Source organism: Periophthalmus magnuspinnatus, chromosome 18 (assembly GCF_009829125.3).
Source record: "Periophthalmus magnuspinnatus isolate fPerMag1 chromosome 18, fPerMag1.2.pri, whole genome shotgun sequence".
Classification (NCBI taxonomy): Eukaryota; Metazoa; Chordata; class Actinopteri; order Gobiiformes; family Gobiidae; genus Periophthalmus; species Periophthalmus magnuspinnatus.
This window is the reverse complement of record NC_047143.1, coordinates 10,986,692-11,009,519: the sequence shown is the minus strand read 5'-3', so window position 1 is coordinate 11,009,519 and position 22,828 is coordinate 10,986,692. Positions and strand designations below refer to the sequence as shown.

The 22,828-nt window shown below is 38.1% G+C and overlaps 3 protein-coding genes across 3 annotated transcripts; 2 read left to right on the top strand and 1 right to left on the bottom strand.

The window, feature by feature from the left end:
• Positions 1 to 453: 453 nt before the first annotated feature.
• Positions 454 to 999, bottom strand: LOC117386028 (metallo-beta-lactamase domain-containing protein 1-like). Its single transcript, XM_033983335.2, has 2 exons — positions 580 to 999; positions 454 to 503 (listed from the first exon to the last, which is right to left on the bottom strand). Exons 1-2 carry the CDS (start codon positions 982 to 984, stop codon positions 486 to 488), a joined length of 423 nt encoding a protein of 140 aa, XP_033839226.2. The 5' UTR covers positions 985 to 999; the 3' UTR covers positions 454 to 485.
• Positions 1,000 to 4,033: 3,034 nt separating this feature from the next.
• On the top strand, positions 4,034 to 12,061 carry mblac1 (metallo-beta-lactamase domain containing 1). The gene is made up of 2 exons (XM_033983727.2): positions 4,034 to 4,453; positions 10,011 to 12,061. The coding sequence occupies exons 1-2, from the start codon at positions 4,049 to 4,051 to the stop codon at positions 10,272 to 10,274; spliced, it is 669 nt and encodes a 222-aa protein (XP_033839618.1). The 5' UTR covers positions 4,034 to 4,048; the 3' UTR covers positions 10,275 to 12,061.
• A 5,645-nt stretch (positions 12,062 to 17,706) lies between these two features.
• Positions 17,707 to 22,179, top strand: tm4sf21b (transmembrane 4 L six family member 21b). Its single transcript, XM_033983688.2, has 5 exons — positions 17,707 to 17,991; positions 19,698 to 19,763; positions 20,379 to 20,530; positions 21,240 to 21,426; positions 21,856 to 22,179. The coding sequence occupies exons 1-5, from the start codon at positions 17,800 to 17,802 to the stop codon at positions 21,856 to 21,858; spliced, it is 600 nt and encodes a 199-aa protein (XP_033839579.1). The 5' UTR covers positions 17,707 to 17,799; the 3' UTR covers positions 21,859 to 22,179.
• Positions 22,180 to 22,828: the final 649 nt, after the last annotated feature.

The window sequence follows — 22,828 nt, the reverse complement described above, 5'->3', positions numbered from 1 at the left end:
CACCAATTAGTAAAATATTTAAAATCATCTGATATAAAAACTATGTTTTAAAGAAAAGTCTAACTTACCATATGCAGTTGCTGTTTATCTTGGCTAAAGCCTATTTTTAATATTGCTTGTTTACAGGTAGCCCCAGTTACCACTGATTGTTGGATTAGGCAATATCAAAACATATCAGGCTACATTTAAAGACGTAGCCTACCATGGAACTTTTCTGGTGTCCATGGAGATGATATTGCGTTACTTAGATTGTCCTATAATATGGCAGTATTTATATTTCAATTTTGCATTTATTGATGTTTTTATTGCTCGAAAATACCCCAAAACATACATTCTTACTGTGAATGGGTTTCCCTCTTCACAGATCTGGTCTGTAACTTGGTGGTCACCTGTTTGTCTCCATGAAGATGTGCATGTTTTATGCCATACTGTGAGCATTCCAGACAAAGTGAGGGCTGTAGTCTCTTAGTAGTTGATTAAGTCGATTAATCAATCACTGGTGTCTTAAATCGAAATTGTAATAATGACTAATCATTAATTTAGATTATATGGATTTATATCGGATCTGCAACTACTCACATGCTCGTCCACGCAGTATGCCTCCCCGCGCGCTAATCCACTATCCACGTACGTGTCCCCCCTGCACACGTCGAACCCCACGACCAGCAGCGCCCCGGGGAACAGGCCCAGGTTCCCCACGTGGTCCGAGTGTCCGTGCGTCCCCACCACCACGTTGATGTCTCCCGCGCTCAGCCCCCGCTCCTCCAGGCTCCCCAGCAGGAAGTCTCGGTCCCACGGTCCGCCGGTGTCCACCAGGATGTTTCGGGGCCCCGTGAGCAGTGTGATCGTCCCGTCCGCTTTGAAAGTCCCGTCCGGTTGGGCCACGCTGTAGCCCGCTTTGAGCACGCAGGCGGAGTAGGGCTGGCCCGGGAATACAAGCCCGCACTCGGTCAGAGACAGTCCGGGGAAGTGGTTAGGCTTCATGCTTGCTCCATAACACCAGTTTGACTGAATGCTGCCCTCTACATACCGATTTGTGCAATTTCTGTGTGTGGCAAGCAGTAAAATTACAAAATATAAAAGATGGCTTATTTATTTTTATTTATTTTTTTTATTTTTTTCTACTTACTTACGTACTGTGGAAGCCTTTGGAAGCCCGTTTACACCATGGGAAAAAAGCCTCACAGGAAGTCGAATTTATGAGTTTTAAAGTCGTAATTATGAGTTTTAATCTCCTACAAGTCAGTGGGCCGTGAGGGCTGTTATGACCACTCATGAGGTCTGGTCTGGGTCTGTGAGGAGTTTAAAACTCATAATTACAAGTTTTAATCTCCTAATTATGAGTTTAAAAGTACTAATTATGAGTTTTAAACTCATAATTACAAGTTTTAAAACTCCTAATTATGAGTTTAAAACTCATAATTTCGACTTCCTGTGGGGCTTTTTTTTTTCTTTTTTTCCCATGGCGGAAACAGGCTTCCAGAGTTTTGATTAAATTAATTTGTTTTTTTAATAATTTCCTCAATAAACCAGCAGGGGTTGTGATCAAACTAGCACTCGGCTCAGACCACAGAAGACTAGCGCTCACAGACCCAGACCAGAGCTCATGAGTGGTCAGAATAGCGCTCACGACACAAAACAGTGGTCAGAACAGCGCTCATGGCCCACTGACTTGTTCAAGATTCCAGAAACTTTACTGGAGCTTAATTTGTTCATTTATATAAGTATGTAGGTGATAAACACAACAGTCCTCCTGTCTCTTCTGCTCTGTACACTCACTTGCAATGTGCGCACTGGCTACAAGCTCAATTGAGACTCCTAATTATGAGTTTAAAACTCGTAAACTCCTAATTACAAGTTTTAAAACTCCAAATTACGAGTTTTAAAACTCCTAATTGCGAGTTTAAAACTCAAAATTTCGACTTCCTGTTGGGCTTTTGTGGGTTTTTTTTACATGGTGGAAATGAGCTTCCTTCCTTCCATACTTACTTACTAACTAACTAACCAACTAACCAAATAAATAAATAAATAAATATATAAATGTGGAACTGTGGAGTCCGCGGAAAGCTTGTTACTGGATTTTTTTCCCCCTATCCCATTTCATTTTGGGTAAGTTGCATTAATTAGGTTACTCAAAGGTGCACAATAGTACGTTTTCTAGTGGGTGTGTGCTGTACTATACACTTGTCTCCATGGAGATAGTTTTGCCAGAAATGTTCCGCAGTATGGCAATAAAATGATCTATTGTAGGCTCCATGTATTTAATTTCACGGTTTTTTTTGCTCAAAAAATCCAAAAACGTTCAAAACGATCTGCATCTCCACAGATCTGTAACTACACCTGGAGATAAATAAGTTTAATGCCATTATATAATTATACTAATAATTATTATATGATTATATATATATTCATATATATATATATATATATATATATATATATATATATATATATATATATATATATATATAAGCAGGTGGCATACAAGTTACACAGCGCACCTTTAAATTACATTAATATTTCCAGTCCTATTTACAACACCTCTTTTGTAAACTTGATATGAACTCAATACAGAATACAAACAATACTAATAATTATTAATACATTTTATTTCCTTTTGGAATATATATATAATCATATAATAATTATTAGTATAATTATATAATGGCATTAAACTTATTTATCTCCAGGTGTAGTTACAGATCTGTGGAGATGCAGATCGTTTTGAACGTTTTTGGATTTTTTGAGCAAAAAAAACCGTGAAATTAAATACATGGAGCCTACAATAGATCATTTTATTGCCATACTGCGGAACATTTCTGGCAAAACTATCTCCATGGAGACAAGTGTATAGTACAGCACACACCCACTAGAAAACGTACTATTGTGCACCTTTGAGTAACCTAATTAATGCAACTTACCCAAAATGAAATGGGATAGGGGGAAAAAAATCCAGTAACAAGCTTTCCGCGGACTCCACAGTTCCACATTTATATATTTATTTATTTATTTATTTGGTTAGTTGGTTAGTTAGTTAGTAAGTAAGTATGGAAGGAAGGAAGCTCATTTCCACCATGTAAAAAAAAACCCACAAAAGCCCAACAGGAAGTCGAAATTTTGAGTTTTAAACTCGCAATTAGGAGTTTTAAAACTCGTAATTTGGAGTTTTAAAACTTGTAATTAGGAGTTTACGAGTTTTAAACTCATAATTAGGAGTCTCAATTGAGCTTGTAGCCAGTGCGCACATTGCAAGTGAGTGTACAGAGCAGAAGAGACAGGAGGACTGTTGTGTTTATCACCTACATACTTATATAAATGAACAAATTAAGCTCCAGTAAAGTTTCTGGAATCTTGAACAAGTCAGTGGGCCATGAGCGCTGTTCTGACCACTGTTTTGTGTCGTGAGCGCTATTCTGACCACTCATGAGCTCTGGTCTGGGTCTGTGAGCGCTAGTCTTCTGTGGTCTGAGCCGAGTGCTAGTTTGATCACAACCCCTGCTGGTTTATTGAGGAAATTATTAAAAAAACAAATTAATTTAATCAAAACTCTGGAAGCCTGTTTCCGCCATGGGAAAAAAAGAAAAAAAAAAGCCCCACAGGAAGTCGAAATTATGAGTTTTAAACTCATAATTAGGAGTTTTAAAACTTGTAATTATGAGTTTAAAACTCATAATTAGTACTTTTAAACTCATAATTAGGAGATTAAAACTTGTAATTATGAGTTTTAAACTCCTCACAGACCCAGACCAGACCTCATGAGTGGTCATAACAGCCCTCACGGCCCACTGACTTGTAGGAGATTAAAACTCATAATTACGACTTTAAAACTCATAAATTCGACTTCCTGTGAGGCTTTTTTTCCCATGGTGTAAACGGGCTTCCAAAGGCTTCCACAGTACGTAAGTAAGTAGAAAAAAATAAAAAAATAAATAAAAATAAATAAGCCATCTTTTTATATTTTGTAATTTTACTGCTTGCCACACACAGAAATTGCACAAATCGGTATGTAGAGGGCAGCATTCAGTCAAACTGGTGTTATGGAGCAAGCATGAAGCCTAACCACTTCCCCGGACTGTCTCTGACCGAGTGCGGGCTTGTATTCCCGGGCCAGCCCTACTCCGCCTGCGTGCTCAAAGCGGGCTACAGCGTGGCCCAACCGGACGGGACTTTCAAAGCGGACGGGACGATCACACTGCTCACGGGGCCCCGAAACATCCTGGTGGACACCGGCGGACCGTGGGACCGAGACTTCCTGCTGGGGAGCCTGGAGGAGCGGGGGCTGAGCGCGGGAGACATCAACGTGGTGGTGGGGACGCACGGACACTCGGACCACGTGGGGAACCTGGGCCTGTTCCCCGGGGCGCTGCTGGTCGTGGGGTTCGACGTGTGCAGGGGGGACACGTACGTGGATAGTGGATTAGCGCGCGGGGAGGCATACTGCGTGGACGAGCATGTGAGTAGTTGCAGATCCGATATAAATCCATATAATCTAAATTAATGATTAGTCATTTATTACAATTTCGATTTAAGACACCAGTGATTGATTAATCGACTTAATCAACTACTAAGAGACTACAGCCCTCACTTTGTCTGGAATGCTCCACAGTATGGCATAAAACATGCACATCTTCATGGAGACAAACAGGTGACCACCAAGTTACAGACCAGATCTGTGAAGAGGGAAACCCATTCACAGTAAGAATGTATGTTTTGGGGTATTTTCGAGCAATAAAAACATCAATAAATGCAAAATTGAAATATAAATACTGCCATATTATAGGACAATCTAAGTAACGCAATATCATCTCCATGGACACCAGAAAAGTTCCATGGTAGGCTACGTCTTTAAATGTAGCCTGATATGTTTTGATATTGCCTAATCCAACAATCAGTGGTAACTGGGGCTACCTGTAAACAAGCAATATTAAAAATAGGCTTTAGCCAAGATAAACAGCAACTGCATATGGTAAGTTAGACTTTTCTTTAAAACATAGTTTTTATATCAGATGATTTTAAATATTTTACTAATTGGTGGTTTTCAGATTGTAGAGGTTGTATGTGTTCAGTTCAGAAAACTTTATTTATTTATTTATTTATATTTTTTACTTTATTTATCCCTGAGAGGTAAGTCTGTTTACAGTTGCAAACATTTGGCCTTCTGGAGCACCTGCCTGCTCCATAACGTGTTAAGGTTGGGCATGTGCGCACCTATTATCTTTGAGCTTTCTTTTTACAATGTTTTTAGGCTATATTCGACTTTGACTGGCAAAGGTTAAAGAAAAGCTTAAAATACTCTAAAAGAATGATAAGAAACTGTTTGTACAGTAAGTGTAACTCTTTTAACGTCTCCAAACCAAACTTGTGATGATCTCATACTCTCAGATGCCACATTCCACCCCATTTCTCCATTGATTACATTGTACTTTGCTATAATTATTCAAAAGGTAATTTACCATTTCTATTATTGACCCAAAAAATTCCTATATTACAGCAAAACCTCCCATCTGTATTAAAAATAATTTTGCCTATTGCCCTATTAGTTTTGATGAAGTTTATGTTTGTACTTCCTGGTTGGCCCTATTTTGGTAATAGTGATGTCAAATTTTCCTTAGCAAGATGTTAGGCGTGTTCTTATCAAAATGACGACTGGATTCAATCAGTTCAAATCTCAAAAGTTTATTCCCCTGACAGATACAATCTAATACAGTACCCGGGCCAAAATGATCTATCCCTCGTTTGTGCAGCAGGCAGTCTGTCTGCCTTTCCCTGGCCCCAAAGAATAAAAATGTAACATGTAACATGAATATGCAAATATTGTGATGAGTAGGTTGACGCCTTGGTCCCTCCTTCCAGCCTCGTTCACTTCTCCGGGCAGCACCGGTTTGTTTTTCGGCCTTGGATCTCATCCGGCCACCTTATCTCTGTAAAAGGAGTTTCTGCAAAGAACCAGCTGTCCCCCATAACTCACATCTTACAATGTTGCCTTTAATATGAGAGTATTCTACTTGGTTAATAGTTTCGGTGTTAGTACATATTGTTCAAACTTTAGCATGAACATGGTGCCCGTTAGATGACCTTCAAGAGAGTACAATATTCAAAGGATACATGAATTCAGTATACACATAGTGGTTACATGACAATATTCAAAAATTCTATGATTTCAGTATCAAAAGATATATATGTATATGTGATGCACCTAAGAAGCTTTATTCAATCAATATGTATTCAATAATTTTGATATATGTATTTGTAATGCAACTCAGAAGCTTTATTATTTGTCATACCCTTCAAAGATAAAGTGATAAAGTTCACAAATGAACTTTCCACTTTTGTGAAAGTAACAATGTGTTTATCTGGGTGTATAACATAATTTGTTGCATGATTGTGTAAATATACATCCATATACCTAGCCTTTTTATTCATTAGTCTGTTTAAAACATTTAAATTTGATGCACTGAGAAGCAAAATACAGGTGCTAAATATTGGCAAATGTTTCAGTATTGGACTGATACCGATATCAGATAAACCCTTTCGATATGACCGATACTGGAACCATATTGTAAAGGTGCACAGCAAAACCTTTTAAGAAGAGAGCTGACCATCTCTACAAATATTGGTGGCAATTTTTCTCCCTCTCTCTTGTTTTGGGGCCAATATTCCACACAAGCTGAATGAGGTTTCATACTGATAAGGTACCTGCCCACACCTGTCACCTGCCCACATTTATGAGGCCTATTTATCCTGCTCTGTCTCTGATAAAGGAAAGTACGTAAATCATGAGAGAGTCATGAGTGAGTCCTACTGATGCAGAGCAAAAGCTATAAAAATCCAGTAAAAGGATATATATATATATATATATATATATATAAGAGAGAGAGATCTCAAACTAAGAAATAAAAACTTGATCAGACTAGGTATTCTGAGACATTCATAGTTAAACTTGTGTTAAAAAAGACAGTTCTGTGCCAGTGTCACATAACAGTTTTGGCAGCTTCATTAATGGAAATATTAAGGGAGATACATCATCAATAAATATTACAAGGTAGTGTGCAACTTTGTGGCACCATACCTTTTTCTCCTCTATTATGGTGTACTAGTCTGAAATTTATTTATTTATTTTTTACAGAAAGTTACATAGTGCATCTTTAAATACATATTACATATATTTTTTCACATAAATTTAAAATAACGCCAATATTTATGGTACACGTCTTTCATCAAAATAATATTTTTTAACTGTGTTTACAAAATAATGACTGCATACCTCTTATTCTTTTTCCATTTTTTTTTTTTTTTTTTAAGCAAATTAGACATAGATCAGTTGCTGCTCTGATTTATCCTTAATTAGTCTTGACAGCATAGTCCTTGTTAGGGCTTGGTTTCAGCTGGTTCAGGGCCTGATGTACATTTAGTGTAAATTTAGCAGACAGACGCTTATTAGATCTGGTATAGCACTAACTGCCCCTCCCTCACTGAACACAGTCCTCCTCACTGTCCTTACTGCCTCAAATATCTCCACCTGCCCGTCCAGTGTACTGTATGTGAACTCCACTTTGAGCTGTGCTCCCACCAGTCTCTTTAACAGGATCTCTGGGTCTGTGCAGCCCGAGCCAGCCATGTGGTTCCTCGGGTGAGCCACACGCTTGTCTTAGCCTGATCCAGGACAAAATTTATTAAAACAACAGATCTGCAATAAAACTTGGGTCCAAACACAAAGAGCTCCTGGGCAGTGTTTGTTCCAGCGTCTGCAGCCAGTGTCCCAGCAGAACAAGCTGTGCAATCAGCTGTGCAAAATGCTGTTCAGCTAGTGCTAACCTAGCGATAGCAAAGGAGACACAAACACGGATTCATGTACAACCCCAATTCCAATGAAGTTGGGGTGCTGTGTAAAACTTAAAAATACAGAATACAATGATTTGCAAATCCTTTTCAACCTATATTGAACGGAATAAACTACAAAGACATGATATTTAATGTTCAAACTGATAAACTTTATTGTTTTTATGCAAATATTCACTCATTTTCAATTTGATGTCTCCAACACGTTCCAATAAAGCTGGGACAGGGGCATGTTTACCACTCTGTTACATCACCTTTCCTTTTAACAAAAATAAGTGTTTGTTGAAGCTTTGTAGGAGGAATCCTTTCCCATTCTTGCTGAATGTACGTCAGTTGCTCAGCAGTCCGGGGTCTCCGTTGTCGTATTTTGCACTTCATAATCCAATTTACTTGTTCACCTGTGGAATGTGCCAAACAGGTGTATTTTAAGCATTCCTCTTAAACTTTCCCATTCTTTTGTTGCCCCGGTCCCAGCTTTATTGCAATGTGTTGCAGGCATCAAATTGAAAATGAGTGAATATTTACATTAACACCATAAAGTTTATCATTAAATATCATGTCTTTGTAGTTTATTCAGTTCAATATAGGTTGAAAAGAATTTGTAAATCACTGTATTCTGTTTTTTTTTTTTTTTTACGTTTTACACAGCTTCCCAACTTCATAGGAATTGGGGGTTATAAATACAAACTAATACAAACTATATTCAGTAGTTCATTTCACATGGTATGTTACTTGGATATTTTCAGCTCAAGTTTGTCAAACAATGCAGGATGGTTGGCTCGTAAATGTACATGTAAGCTGCCCTTGTCCAAGTTTGCCCTTGGAGCTGTATCTTTTTTTGGCAGGCTCGGCAGATTGGTGGCTCATCTTGTGGATCTTGTTTTTCAAATCCATAATAATTCATCAGAATTCACCTTCTTGAGTGGAGGATATAAATGTGCACTGTCAATGGGATCCAGATCCACTGCCTGCCCACTAGCCAGGACTGACAGTGATGGAGAACCATCCCCATTTCAGAATAGGCACAGAAGCTAACAAGTTTCATTGCTATGACAGAGGCTCACCTTGTGGACAAACACCAGAACTAACATCTAAACATTGTATTGAAACCGGAAACATAAGGCAGTCTGGTGCCGTAAAGGCGATTATAAGCGTATGTGGTGATCACAATTATTAAAAACACCACGAACAATTAATTGTGGACCTTTTTTTATCGCGATTAACGATATTATTGTATATCGTCCTATCCATACTCCTGCCCCACACACCCATATGGCTCCTCTCTGGAACCCTCCAGCATCAAGCTCCAGGCCTTCAGCACAGAGTGGTAAAACCCTGAAGTCTCCAACAAGTCCACTGCCTTCAGGTCCAAAAGGAACAGGTTCTAGTCATAGCTCAGTGCTCCCACTTGGTGCAGCAGGAGAGCTGCCATCTCTGAGACTTTATTGATCCGTAGGAAAATTCAAGTTTAGCTACAGCAGCATACTGCGCTTCACAGTCTAAGGTCTGAGGGCAGCATAACAGGAGGACTGGAAAGGTAGGGTCAGTAGATCCTGTGTCAGGGCAGTTTGAGGAGAGGAACAGACCTTCAGACAAAAGCGTCCCTCCTCTGTGTCCTGCAGCATTCCTTCATAGTGTTTCCTCTAGAAGGTCTAAGAGTATGTCTTCTGAAAGTTTTTCTGCCATTTTTGCTGCCACATTTGCTGTAAAAAGTCTGTCACATCTCAGAGGTGTATAGTTAGCTTCTTAGTTAGCCTGTTGCACAGGCTAACTAAGACTTACTATGTCTCCATGGACACAGGAAAAACAAACAGCTCATTTCACGCAATCCAACAGTCTCATACTTGTGTCATTTGAACTGTACAAGCTGTACTTCTTAGATGATGTTAAAAACCAACCTCAAAAACCAAAAGGCTCAAAAACTGCTCAGTGTGTCAGGAAGCCGCAAGAGCAGCTAATCACTCCATTGCCATGGGATTTAAGGAAATAAACATTTTTAAAAAGAGGGAAAAAAGAAAACTTGCGTGTGAGATGATGTTGGGGAGGGTAAATGCTACTGGTAAAGTTGGCTTGAAAAAAAAAATGTAAAAGGCATTTTCGTCATTCATTTTTTCCCAACATTTTTCTTTACTATATTTGACCAAGCGCATGTACAATTTGTTTGTTCATAGATCAGCATCATACCCACCCCGGGCCACAGCGGGCAGGATGTGAGTGTCAAGGTGAGGGGGACCGCCAGTGGGGAACTGCTGGTGGCCGGGGACCTTTTTGAGAACTACCAGGACGAGTCAAGCTGGAGAGAACTGAGCCTGAACCCTGCACTACAGCAGCAGCACAGACAGAGGGCATTACAGACCGCTGACATCATCATCCCAGGACACGGTCTACCCTTCAGAGTAACCCGAGGGGCTCAGGAACCACAGGAGGCGTCGTGAGCCATGAGAAAGGAGTGTGGGTGGCATGGTGGCATAGTGGTTGGTACTCATGCTTCACAGCAAGAAGGGCACAGGTTCAATTCTTAGACCAGATGCCATTATATGTGCGATTTCCATCCAGGGTCGTTCACAAGTACAATAGGACTCCTTTAGTACAAGGATTCACTCACCAAATGTGATTTTGAGTATCAAGTTTTTGAATATAAATAGCGATTACAATAAATTGTTTTTAAAGGACTAATCTGCATTATTTACATTGGCATTGAAACATGCTCTTGAGTACCTTTGGCATTACATGTTTTAGAACTTCAAATAATGACAATAATCTATAGAACCAGACATTATTTTCCTAGTTAGGCACTTCCCATACTGGAATCTAGGGTAGCAGAGGGAATTTCCTTCAGAAACATAGTGAACCTTGGTTTCACCTTAATGGTCTATATTGGTGTCATGTTTTTAGACATTTTGGAAACCAGCCCAAACCCCAACTGATTGAACTAATCCTCCTGTATAAAAGGCTGCTGGAGTTATTTCAAAACACAGTTTATTGAAACTATTACCACATATTGTTACTTATTCCCAACCTGGTTCAGGACAGATTGATTTGTGTGTCATTTTGAATTGAGTTCTATACATTATCAATCTGGCATGCCTCTCACTGAAAGTGATTGGAAAATGTCATGACAATTAGTTGAATCTTGATTGGTCTAAGTCTCACAACAGTGGAACAAGCTGAAAAATGTAACTTTTGTTACACCCAGTTGAGATCTTCCCTGTCCACAAATGCACAAAGTGCTTACCTTCTGCTCATTTTGCACAAACAAAATAGTCCATATTGACACTAAAATAGACTGAAGTAGGTCTTTCTGCATTGCCCTGTTTGTTTAGGTATGCTTTTGGCTTCCACACAAACCTCAATGCTGCTCTGTGATTGGTCTGCCCGCCCGATTAGCCTTACAACAGATCCATGCAAAGATGAACTCTCATTAGTTTGTGAAATCACAAATATCACGAGAATCCATTTTGCTCGGCAAGATTAGTTATTTCTCCATGATCTATAGTTTCTCCATAATCACCCAGTGCACCTTTGCCTCACTTTAGCAGCAGACCGGATTGTCACATGATTTGATTGGGAGGTTTTGAATTTTCCAACAACTGGCTCTGTATCAACTCAACATGCCACTCCAAACATAAGGTATACGCCCAATTTTTACCCAAATACAAAAAATATATTCATCATTTAGAAAGACTTATAATATACCAAAACTAGTCAAAGTTGTAAGAAAATATTTAGATTTTGAGAACTTTTATCTAAAATTAGAGAAATCCTCCTCCATAGTCTCATTTCATGATTCACCTGGGATAAAGGGCATCTATCAGCTAATAACTTTGTTCCATGTCAAAGTCTAAAGCACTAGTAGATCATTTATTGCGCGGTGAGATGCCGAGGGGGGCGCGTATGACTCCGCGTATGACACTGTAGTACTTTACGCGCTGTACGCAGCGCGTACGCAGCGCGCGCACAGCAAAGAGCAGGAGAGAGTGAACAGATCGTGACACAGGGCAGTGAACAAGAAACACTTTTGCTAAAGAGACACTATGGAAAATATTTTAACAGGAATGAAAAGAAAGGCGGATATAGACGGAGGTAAAGTCACCCGAAAAATAAGACGAGGAAGTCTGATGAAGCGTATTTAGCACTTGGCTTCACCGTGACTCCGGTGGGACACGAGGACAGACCGGTGTCTGCTGTGGCAGCGGACAGTATGAAGCCAAATAAGTTAAGGCGCCACCTCATTACACCTCAGTCACGTTGATAAGACGCTGGAGTTTTTTCAGCGTAAACGTGCCAAATATTGCCAACAATCATTCCGCTTTGTGAATGTCACTTAAAGCAGCGAGCACTGAGCATCATGTAAGGTGGCGTACCAATTGGGGGAAGGGGGGGCACTGCCTTATGCATTCTAAGCATCCTAACTATTCACAATTCTCACAGACCAGAGTAGAGTTTTGCCGTCACAGCAAAGCTAGCAACAACTAACATGCAAACATGCACTTCAGATAGTATACAGTGAACTTATTTTGGCGTCAAGAGCTACATATATCATATACTACTGTTCTGGGGTAATTCAAATTTAGCTCAAATACATGGAAAAACTGGGTACAGGGACTTTAATAAAAACTAACCACACATTTTATTTTAAGCTTCAAAAGGACTAAAACATGAGAGATATTACCAAATGTGAAGTGTCTGGCTATAGGGAATTTTAATTGGCTTCTGTTCTTGTCTTCTGCTAGTGGTAAAATTCCCATTCATAAATGTTTTGAAGTAAAAAAACAAACAAACAAAACCCAAACAACAATATGTTTTATGCGTTAATCCAGAAAAAGATTAACTTTTTTCATTTGATTACACATTATTTAATATTATATATCAGCCATGCACATGTGTTATTAGCCATAAAAGGGCATATTTTTGTTCCCATAGCAATAAAAAGATCATATGAATGGGCGTGGCTGCTCTGAAACATGCTCAGAGAATATGATGTCACTGACAGGTCATCACAGATTATCACACAAGGTCAGGGAAATACCTGTTATCTACCATCTGAATAGTTTGTTCTGCTTTAGTCTTTATGTAGTGATGGTATAGTTTATTCCTGTATAGTCATGATTTATACTTGTCCAGGTTTAGTTCTGTCTTTAGTCTCACTTCAGTCTCACTCTTGATAAGTCTGTCTAGTCCTGGTTTAGTCATGGTAACATATTTGTTTAAAAGATTTGGTTAAGTCTTGGTTCAGTCTTGGTATAGTCCTGGTTTAGACCTAGTTGAGTTCCTGTTAATATTTGATTAGACCTCATTAGTGATTATCAATCTGGTCAGGGCCTGGGTCAAACTTTACAATATATTTACAATGGTCACAAAGAACACGGTAACACTTTATAATAGCTTCATCTAATAAGTCTTAATAAAGCATGAATGAAGACTTCATTCATAATAAACAAAAAGTTCGTTAGTCATGATTCAGGTTTAGTAAAAATACAACCTTAACCTCTCAATTAAGTAGTTACTATGGCTGAAACATTCTTAATATACTATCAGTTCATTATGTATTAACTCCTTTTTTAAACTTTATTAAGGCTAATTAAGGTGTAGTTATGAAATGTAACCAAAACAACAATCTACATCTGTACACACCAACACTTTACTTCAGGGACAACATAATTATGGCCTAAGTAAAGTTAAAATAAGGTGCTTAATTATATCTGTTAGTATTTATAAAGTAGCTATTAATGTTAATAATTATGTAAGGCCACATTTCACACATATTCAGCCATTAATCTAGTACTCATCAGCATTATTAGCAATAGCTGCAAATGCATTGTAATAATTGCGCTTTAGTTTGCCTTAATACATGGACAAATACTTAGCCTAATTCATTATGAACAAATTATTTATTAAAAAAAACCTTAGTGACTACTTTTTAAAACTATATTAAAGAAATGTTCATTAGCTTCTCTAGTTTTTCTTTTTTTTTTTAAAGGCCATATTTTACAAGTATTCAGCCATTATCTCTTTTCTTGCCAATAATAGGTCTACTTTTAAGCAATTAGCATGAGCATTATTCATTTTGTCCACGTGTATATATACACACGTGGACAAAATTGTTAGTACCCTTCGGTTAATGGAAGAAAAACTCATAATGGTCACAGAAATAACTTGAATCTGACAAAAGTAATGATCAATTAAAATTCTATGAAATTTAACCAATGAAAGTCAGACATTGCTTTTCAACCATGCTTCAACAGAATTGCTTAAAAAAAAACCCTCATGAAACAGGCCTGGACAAAAATGATGGTACCCCTAGAAAAGACTGAAAATAATGTGACCAAAGGGACATGTTAATCCAGATGTGTCCACTAATTAGCATCACAGGTGTCTACAATCAGTCAGTGGACCTAGAGGGCTACAGGTCGTCACTGTGCTGTTTGGTGACATGGTGTGTACCGCGCTCAACATGGACCAGAGGAAGCAAAGGAAAGAGTTGTCTCAGGAGATTAGAAAGAAAATTATAGACAAGCATGTTAAAGGAAAAGTCTATAAAACCTTCTCCAAGCAGCTTGATTTTCCTGTGACCAATGTTCCCTCTAATTTTTCACAAGTCTGAGCAAACACACTAACTCCCTGAGCGGTCCCATGGACCACTGTGAGCGACATCAGACATGTGCACTGTGGTCATGCTGCATCGCATCCATCCAAGTTAAATGGTTTATTAAAAGAATGAAATTACCGTATTTACATTTCTGTTATAAGACTTTTAATTAAGTGCTTTAGCTACTTATACAATGAAAATGACAAAAATCTTGCTCATGATCTGTGTAGTATGTTAATGCTATTGGAAGTATAAATATTTCATTTTAACTATGGCAAAACATGAGCTTCCAACCAAACCAAGCCAACTGTAAACTCCAATATTGAAAACACACTTAACATTTTTAAGATAAAGCTCTGACTTGTATTATGAGTATAAGCCATTGTGTGAAGCTTTTGCTGTGCACTGAGTGAGATTGTCCTACTGTGGTCTGGGAGACAGTCCGTTAACTCTTTTTCAGTATATGACACGATCATTTGATTTTTACAACTCATAAACTAGTGACAGTTTTCAATGACCAATACACACTGAGAGGAATCTCTATCTGCACACCCAGCTGCTCTATTACTGTACATTTATATATCATATCAAAACACAATATATAATGTGTATTTGTATTTAAAATATATTCAAAACAAGTGGTATGGGTCAAAATAAATATATATTTACAAACCACACACTGCAAACAGTGAACAAACACACACATACTTCAAAACGTAAACAAACACACACTGGAAACTAAAAATACACTGTACATGTGACAGTGTGACAGTCATTCTGTGACAGAGGTTGGAGGATCGAGTCCTGTTCGGTCCAACTTCTCTCATTGTGTCCTTAGTTCTGTCATTGTGTCCTTAGGCAAGACTCTTCACCCAAGTGGTGTGTGCGTGATGATTGGTGGTAGCAGATTGGTATTAGCTAATGCTAATGATTACACATAATACACATTTGACCCACAATTAAGTCAATAGCAGAATAAACCACGCTTACCGACCAGGAACAGCAAAGTCCAGTTCATCAAAACATAATGTCCTCTGCTCCTGACTCCACCATGAGATCGTCTCTCGGCTCCACGAACCGCTCCTGGTCCAGATGCCTCTAGTTTAACTTGTACAAACATCCACAGTGTCCTCGGTCGCGTACTTCCTTTGTTTTGTCCGTTTCGTCATGTTTAAAACGCAAAACTGCTGCAACAGTGCGTTAAATTACGCAATTACGCGTGCCTAATTTTACGCGCGGATCTTTGCCCGAGGGCGGGCTGTCGGAACGTTAAGGGGTTAAACACTTAGAAGCATTAGCGAGTTTTCACTCCACATCGGCCACATCGGCTAAAACACTGATAGCGGGACATGAGGACGCCTGTCAATGACGTTGATAAGATGCGCAAATACGTATGTGAATCACATAATTGGCTGGAGCAGCTCGTCACCGGTCACACTCACTGACTCACATTGAAAAGTAGCGCAGAATGAATTGTTGTGTGTTTATTTTATTTTCAATTCCGGTTCAATTTTTTTGTGCGCAGCATAGATTTTCTGTGCGCGGAGACCGTGTCAGCAGTGCGCAATTGCGCACGCGCGCAGCTAAGAGGGAACAGTGCCTGTGACTACAGTTGCACATATTATTCAGAAATTTTACATCCATGGGACTGTAGCCAACCTCCCTGGATGTGGCCTCAGGAAGAAAATTGATGACAAATCAAAGAGACGGATAATACAAATGGTAACAAAAGAGCCCAGAAAAACTTCTAAAGAGATGAAAGGTGAACCTCAAGCTCAAGGAACATCAGTGTCAGATCGCACCATCCTTCATTGTTTGAGCCAAAGTGGACTTAATGAGAGACGACCAAGGGGGACAACATTGTTGAAAACAAATTATTAAAAAGACAGATTGGAATTTGGCAAACTACATGTTGACAAGACACAAAACTTCTGGGAGAATGCTTTATGGACAGATGAGACAAAAATTGAACATTTTGCCAAGGCACATCAGCTCTATGTTCACAGACGGAAAAATGAAGCATATCCAGAAAAGAACACTGTCCCTACTGTGAAACATGGAAGAGACTCTGTTGTGTTCTGGGGCTGCTTTGCTGCATTTGGCACAGGGTGTTTTGAATCTGTGGAGGATACAATTAAATCTCAAGACTATCAAGGGACTCTAGAGAGAAATGTGCTGGCCAGTGTCAGAAAGCTTGGTCTCAGTCGCAGGTCATGGGTCTTGCAATAGGACAATGACCCAAAATACACCACTAAAAACATTGGACTATTCTAAAGTGGCCTTCTATGAGTTCTGACCTAAATCCTGTTGAGCAGTTTTGGAAGGAGCTGAAACATGCCGTCTGTAAAAGGCACCCTTCAAACCTGAGACAACGGGAGCAGTTTGCTCATGAGGAGTGGGCCAAAATACCTGCTGAGAGGTGTGGAAGTCTCATTGACAGTTACAGGGATCGTTTGATTACACTGATTGTCTCAGAAGGTTGTGCAACAAAATATTAAGTTAAGGGTACCATCATTTTTGTCCAGGCCTGTTTTATGATTTTATTTTTTAAATAATTCTGTTGATGCATGGTTGAAAAGCAAAGTCTGACTTTCATTGGTTAAATTTCATAGAATTTATATATATATATATATATATATATATATATATATATATATATATATATATATATATATATATATTTATGTAATGTATACATGCACACATTATAATCGTAATAATAACCTAAACACTAACTAATAGCTCAATAACCACTAACTACATTAACAATTACCACTTAGTTAGTGGCTAATATATGCTCTCTACCTTACTTGATTAAGCAGCCTAGTTGCTAAGCCAGAAAATAAACTATATGTATATAGCCTTCTTAATCGCATCTCTGTTTTATAAAGTAATTTACGTAATGTTTTTTAAGTCTGTTTTATACGCAGCATATTCAATTAACTATTTTCCCCCAATAATAATAAGTATAATAAGTAGTTAGCATTACCATTAGATGTGTTTTTGGTACATACGCTATAATCTCAATAAGTACTAATAGCTGAATAACCAGTAACTAGCATAACAATTACCACTTAGTTAGCGGCTAACATGAGGTCCCTAAGCTACCTATATTTCTCTTAAAATTTACTATAAATTTTCACTCAACACTTTACACATTTACAGGCAAAAATAACCGCATTAGCATGACGACTTTATGATCATTTATGACCTGAGTGGAAACACTGGCAAACATCACACCCCTGACATATCAAGCATAAGATAAGATAATCACGCTCAAAGTACAGTGTCCCAGTGCCACTATAAAGCCCCCTTTGTCCTTCCTTTGCTTTTGGATCCCGGCTAGCCCTCCTTGAACCCTGTTTGTCAGCATGTGCACCGGAGCCTGTTCGAAGTTTGTGGCCATTGCACTGTACCCGCTGGCTGCAGTGTCGATCATCTGCAACATCATTCTCTTCTTCCCTGACTTCAGCACCGACTACGCATCCGAGGATGGAGAGAAGACCCCCCGTATCACACAGGAGGTCAAGTACATGGGAGGGCTGGTCGGTGGAGGAATCATGGTGGGTACAAAAAGTTACAATTGTAACAATTGTAATAAATGTAAGTTGAAAATTGAATTGTGTGTAGGGAGACTTAGGTTGGTTGTCACACTATTGTTGTCACAATACTAAAATTTCAAACTGTATTTCGACACTAAGGAACAGACTCAATGCATAATACCAATTGCACGAAGAGAGTAAAAACACACTTTAGAAAACAAAATGTAATTTTCAACATTAAATTGTAGTATTTTCTTTTATATTACTATGTGGCCTTTAATCTGTGTAATCCCTCAGTCGTCTAAGTAGCTTCCACAGTGATTCATGGGCGTATATTAGTCTATGTGGTCTTATACTTGTTCTGATACAGTTCAAAGTTATTCTAAAGCTATTCAGGAAAATGAATTTCTGTCCTGTGAAGGTGACTTTTTTTTAGTATCGCTACCTGCCAAATGAGTATCTAGTTTCAGTACTAGTTTTAGTAGGCCTATGCATTAGTATCTGATCACATTTTTATATCAAAAGGTCCGCCTAAGTTTTCATGTTTGGAAAAATTGTAAACAAAACCCCAAACATATTCATCACAATTTTTCCCTCACTGATTAAGATTAAATTAAAATTTCAATTATATTTTTCTTTGTATTATTAAAAAGTAATACAAACAGTATTCAGTATTACATTTCTTGACATAAAGAGAGACTTTTAATAATTAATAATTGCCACTTAAAAAAACAAAACAAATACTGCTATATAATATTTGCCTTGTTGTTGATAACCGGTACATGCTGACATAGATATAAAGATTGTTATGTCTAGAGCAAGGAAGGCCCACAAATTGAGGTAATTGTTCTCAAAATACTTAATTACATCTGATACCCTCTGCTGGCAACAGCAAAGGTTATCTTCACACCCTCTCCGGCAACAGCAAGGGTGTGACGTACTTAAAATTAAATAAATAAAAAAAAAAAAAAAATGCTGGCTGCAAGGATCAATAATTGCTTGGTACTTGGTTGGAAACTCTTTTTTGAGCACTAATATGAGCAGAAGGAAAATGTAAGGACTTCAAAAACTTCAAACAGGAGATGGATTGTGGAAAAGGCAGCTCTCAAGAAGGACACGGTCTCAGCATGCAGGATCACTCGTATGTGAAGGAAATAAAACAACTTCCAATATTTTAATGAGGAAGGCGGTTAAAGTTGCACTATGTAACTTTTCACTGCTACCAGCATAGGCCTGCTCTGCACTTACTTCATTCTCCAGTGTTATTTTCTTAATTAGTGATACGCGTAGGATTTTGAAGCGTCGCGTAAATGAAAAAAAAAGTGCAACTTGCTCTGCAGCTATCCATCGGAGGTGCCGACACCTTCACGGCTCTTTGTTGTGATGACGTTTACGGCGATGTCAACTCCAATTGGGCAACGCAATTTTCTAATACAGAAGTCAGCGGACTTGTTTATTTAATTAAGTAGTTTTAAAATGGGGTTTAAAATGTGCAAATTATAACATAATGATTCATAGATTATTACTGTATAGCAGACACAAGCACAATATGTCTTCTTTAATTAAGGGGTTATAGTTAGGAGTTGGGGTTAGAGTATTAATAAAAAGTAGTTACTATCATCATTATTAATAATCATTATAATATAATAATCATTCTCAATAAACAATTTGTTGTTTGATTACAGAGGGTATTTGATTAACTGCATCTGGCTCTATGTCTTCTCCAGGTCTTGGTTCCAGCCATCCACATCCACCTGACCAGTGCCCGTAACTGCTGCGCCAACCGCTGTGGGGTGAGTCTGCACAGAAACCTTTTACCTTATGGTTTTATTTTTGGAGAGTCTTTAAGTTTTATAGCTGATAGAAAACCATCAAAGTGTTTCATAACAGTTGTTTCCAGAGGGGGAAAGTAGCTAAACACAAAGACTTATATTACTGGAATTGACTACATTTTTAGGGTAATTAAACCTGAACTAGCACTTCTAATTGAGTATAATTCTAACCATGTAATTGTAGTTTTACTTGACTACAATGACACTGACACTGATCTTTCCACCACTGGACATTTCTCCTTGTTGGCCTAGCAAAAGATTGTTGTACTTTCTGTGTTTTTAGTGTGCTGGTGCTGCAGATAAACAATGTAACTGTATACTAATTATATATATATATATATATATATATATATATATATATATATATATATATATATATATATATATATATATATATATATATATATATATATATATATATATATATATATATATATATATATAATATATATATATATATATATATATATATATATATATATATATATATATAAATACCACTGTAACTAGCTAGAATTTGAATCACACACATATCAACAAGCTCTTCAGTGCCCCCTTGGTGTGTGCTGTATGCAGATGTTCCTGTCCATTGGCTTTGCAGCGCTTGGTGTGGTTGGCGCCATCTACAGTATGAGTGTTGCAGCGCTGGGCCTGTCCAATGGTCCCACATGCTTTTGGACCAGCGACAAAAACCTCCCAGCACAGTGGGGAGCACCCTTCGCCAACAGGTACCAGGACAGTGCCCTTTTACTGTCATTTAATCAGAAAATATTTGGTTTGGTTTTGTATTAATTGTAAAAGCAGGACATTGTGATAAAGTCAGACAGTCAATCAGCACTGCAATCTAGCATGTTCTAAGGCTGTGCTCATGCCAGAAAAATGTATGCAAATATTAGTGATTTGCAAAAAGCCATAATGCCTACATCGGGGGCGACAGTGCTCAGTGGTTAGAGCTCGTCTCCCAACCCAAAGTTCTGTTGTTGTGTCCTTAGGCAAGACACTTCACCCGCATTGCCTAGTATGAAAATGGTGTGTGCGTGAATGATTGGTGGTGGTTGGAGGAGCCAATGGTTTAGATTGGCAGCCTTGCTTCCGTCAGTCTGCCCTGTGCAGCTGTGGCAACATTAGTAGCTTACCATCACCAAGTGTGGAAGTAAATGAATAATGACTATAGTGTAGCGATTTGAGAGGCTTTGACAAGCCTGTAAAGTACATTAAAGTGTAAGGCATTATTATTATTATTATTATTATTATTATTATTATTATTAATAATAATAATAATAATAATAATAATAATAATAATAATAATAATAATAATAATAATAATAATAATAATAATAATAATATTATTATCTACTGCAAAAAAAAATCACAGCCTAATGAGGTATGCTAAGTTGACCAAAAATACTGATTCTTCTGCTACTGTCTGGTCCTCAGTAGTGGGAGTTATCTGAGCAACTCTGACATGTGGGCATGGTGTCAGCTCCCAAAGAACGTGGTCCAGTTTAACCTGGGCCTTTTCTCCACTCTGCTGGTGTGCTCCATCCTGCAACTCATCCTGTGCCTCGTGCAGATGGTCAACGGGCTCTTTGGCTGCCTCTGTGGCACCTGTGGTGGCAAGGAGGTAAGGGAGAGGGAGTAGTAATGGTGGTAGGGCTGTTCAGGTGCCTAGTAATAGTAGTAGCAGCAGTAGTAGCAGCAGTAGTACCATCAGCACCAGCAGCAGTAGTAGCTGTAGTAGCAGCTGTAGTAGTAGTATTTTATAACCATGGCAGGGTGATAAGAACCTGCTACACAAGTCATAATTTTTGTAATAAAAAAAAAAAAGAAAGAATCAAGTGTATGTGGAAAAAGTATTACATGAAAAACTGCTTCACTAAAATCTTATTTTTAACCTTAACCATTTTGGAATAATATTGTTACTTGGGACTTGTAAAAAGTATTTGTAAAGTGTGTTTTATTTTAAATCTTACACGTACATGTAACTTGTCGTAATAATGACTGATTGACTTTTGATTTTCCCTGTTGTAATTTTCATTTGATTTGCTTGTAGTGAATGGAACGTCTCCTGGTGCAGGATGAAAGCTCTGCTAGCCTGAAGAACAAGCCATGCACCATGTTTTGTTTTTGTTTGTTTTTTCAAATGCATTACAAAACATCAGGTTTTTAACCATAAATCGGCGTTGTGTGTGATATTGTTTTGACTTCATTACAGTTGAATAGTCATTAAATGCACTCCATGTGAATCAAATGGTAAAAACTATAAAAAACATAAACACTAGAATGTGTTTTGGAGCATTGATGTATGATACTGTACATGTTTGTACCTTGTAATACTGTAAAATAAAAAATAAATTTAACTATTTTTGTTCTTTTATTTAATCACTTGCTCATTGTGTAATAGCCTGAAAGAAACTCTCTTGTGTTGTCTACAGGCAGACAGTCACATACACTAACTGGCCAAAAAAAAAGTTGCCACCTGGATTTAACTAAGCAAATAGGTCCAAGCCTCCTCCAGTTGGTCAGGTCTAGGTTCAGCAAAGGTATGTGCTCAAAAACTGAGGTCAGCTGACTACCTGAATATACTGAATGACCAGATTATTCCATCAATGGATTTATTCTTCCCTAATGGCATAGGCATATTCCAAGATGACAATGCCAGGATTCATCAGGCTCAAATTGTGAGAGTAGTTCAGGGAGCATGAGATATCATTTTCACGCATGAACTGGCCACTACAGAGTCCAGACCTGAACTCCATTGAGAATCTTTGGGATGTGCTGAAGAAGACTTTGCGCTGCGGTCAGACTCTACCATCATCAATGCAAGATCTTGGTGAAAAATAAGGCGGTACAATGAAATATTAGAGTGTGTGACCTTTTTTGGTGGCACCTTTTTTTTGGCCAGGGAGTGTATTTACTCAGGATAAATTTTCAGACATACTTTACCGTGTATAGTCTACTCCTAAAGTTTAATATATTAGTATATTTAAAAAAATGAACCAAAAAAAACCTCAAAACCCCTATTT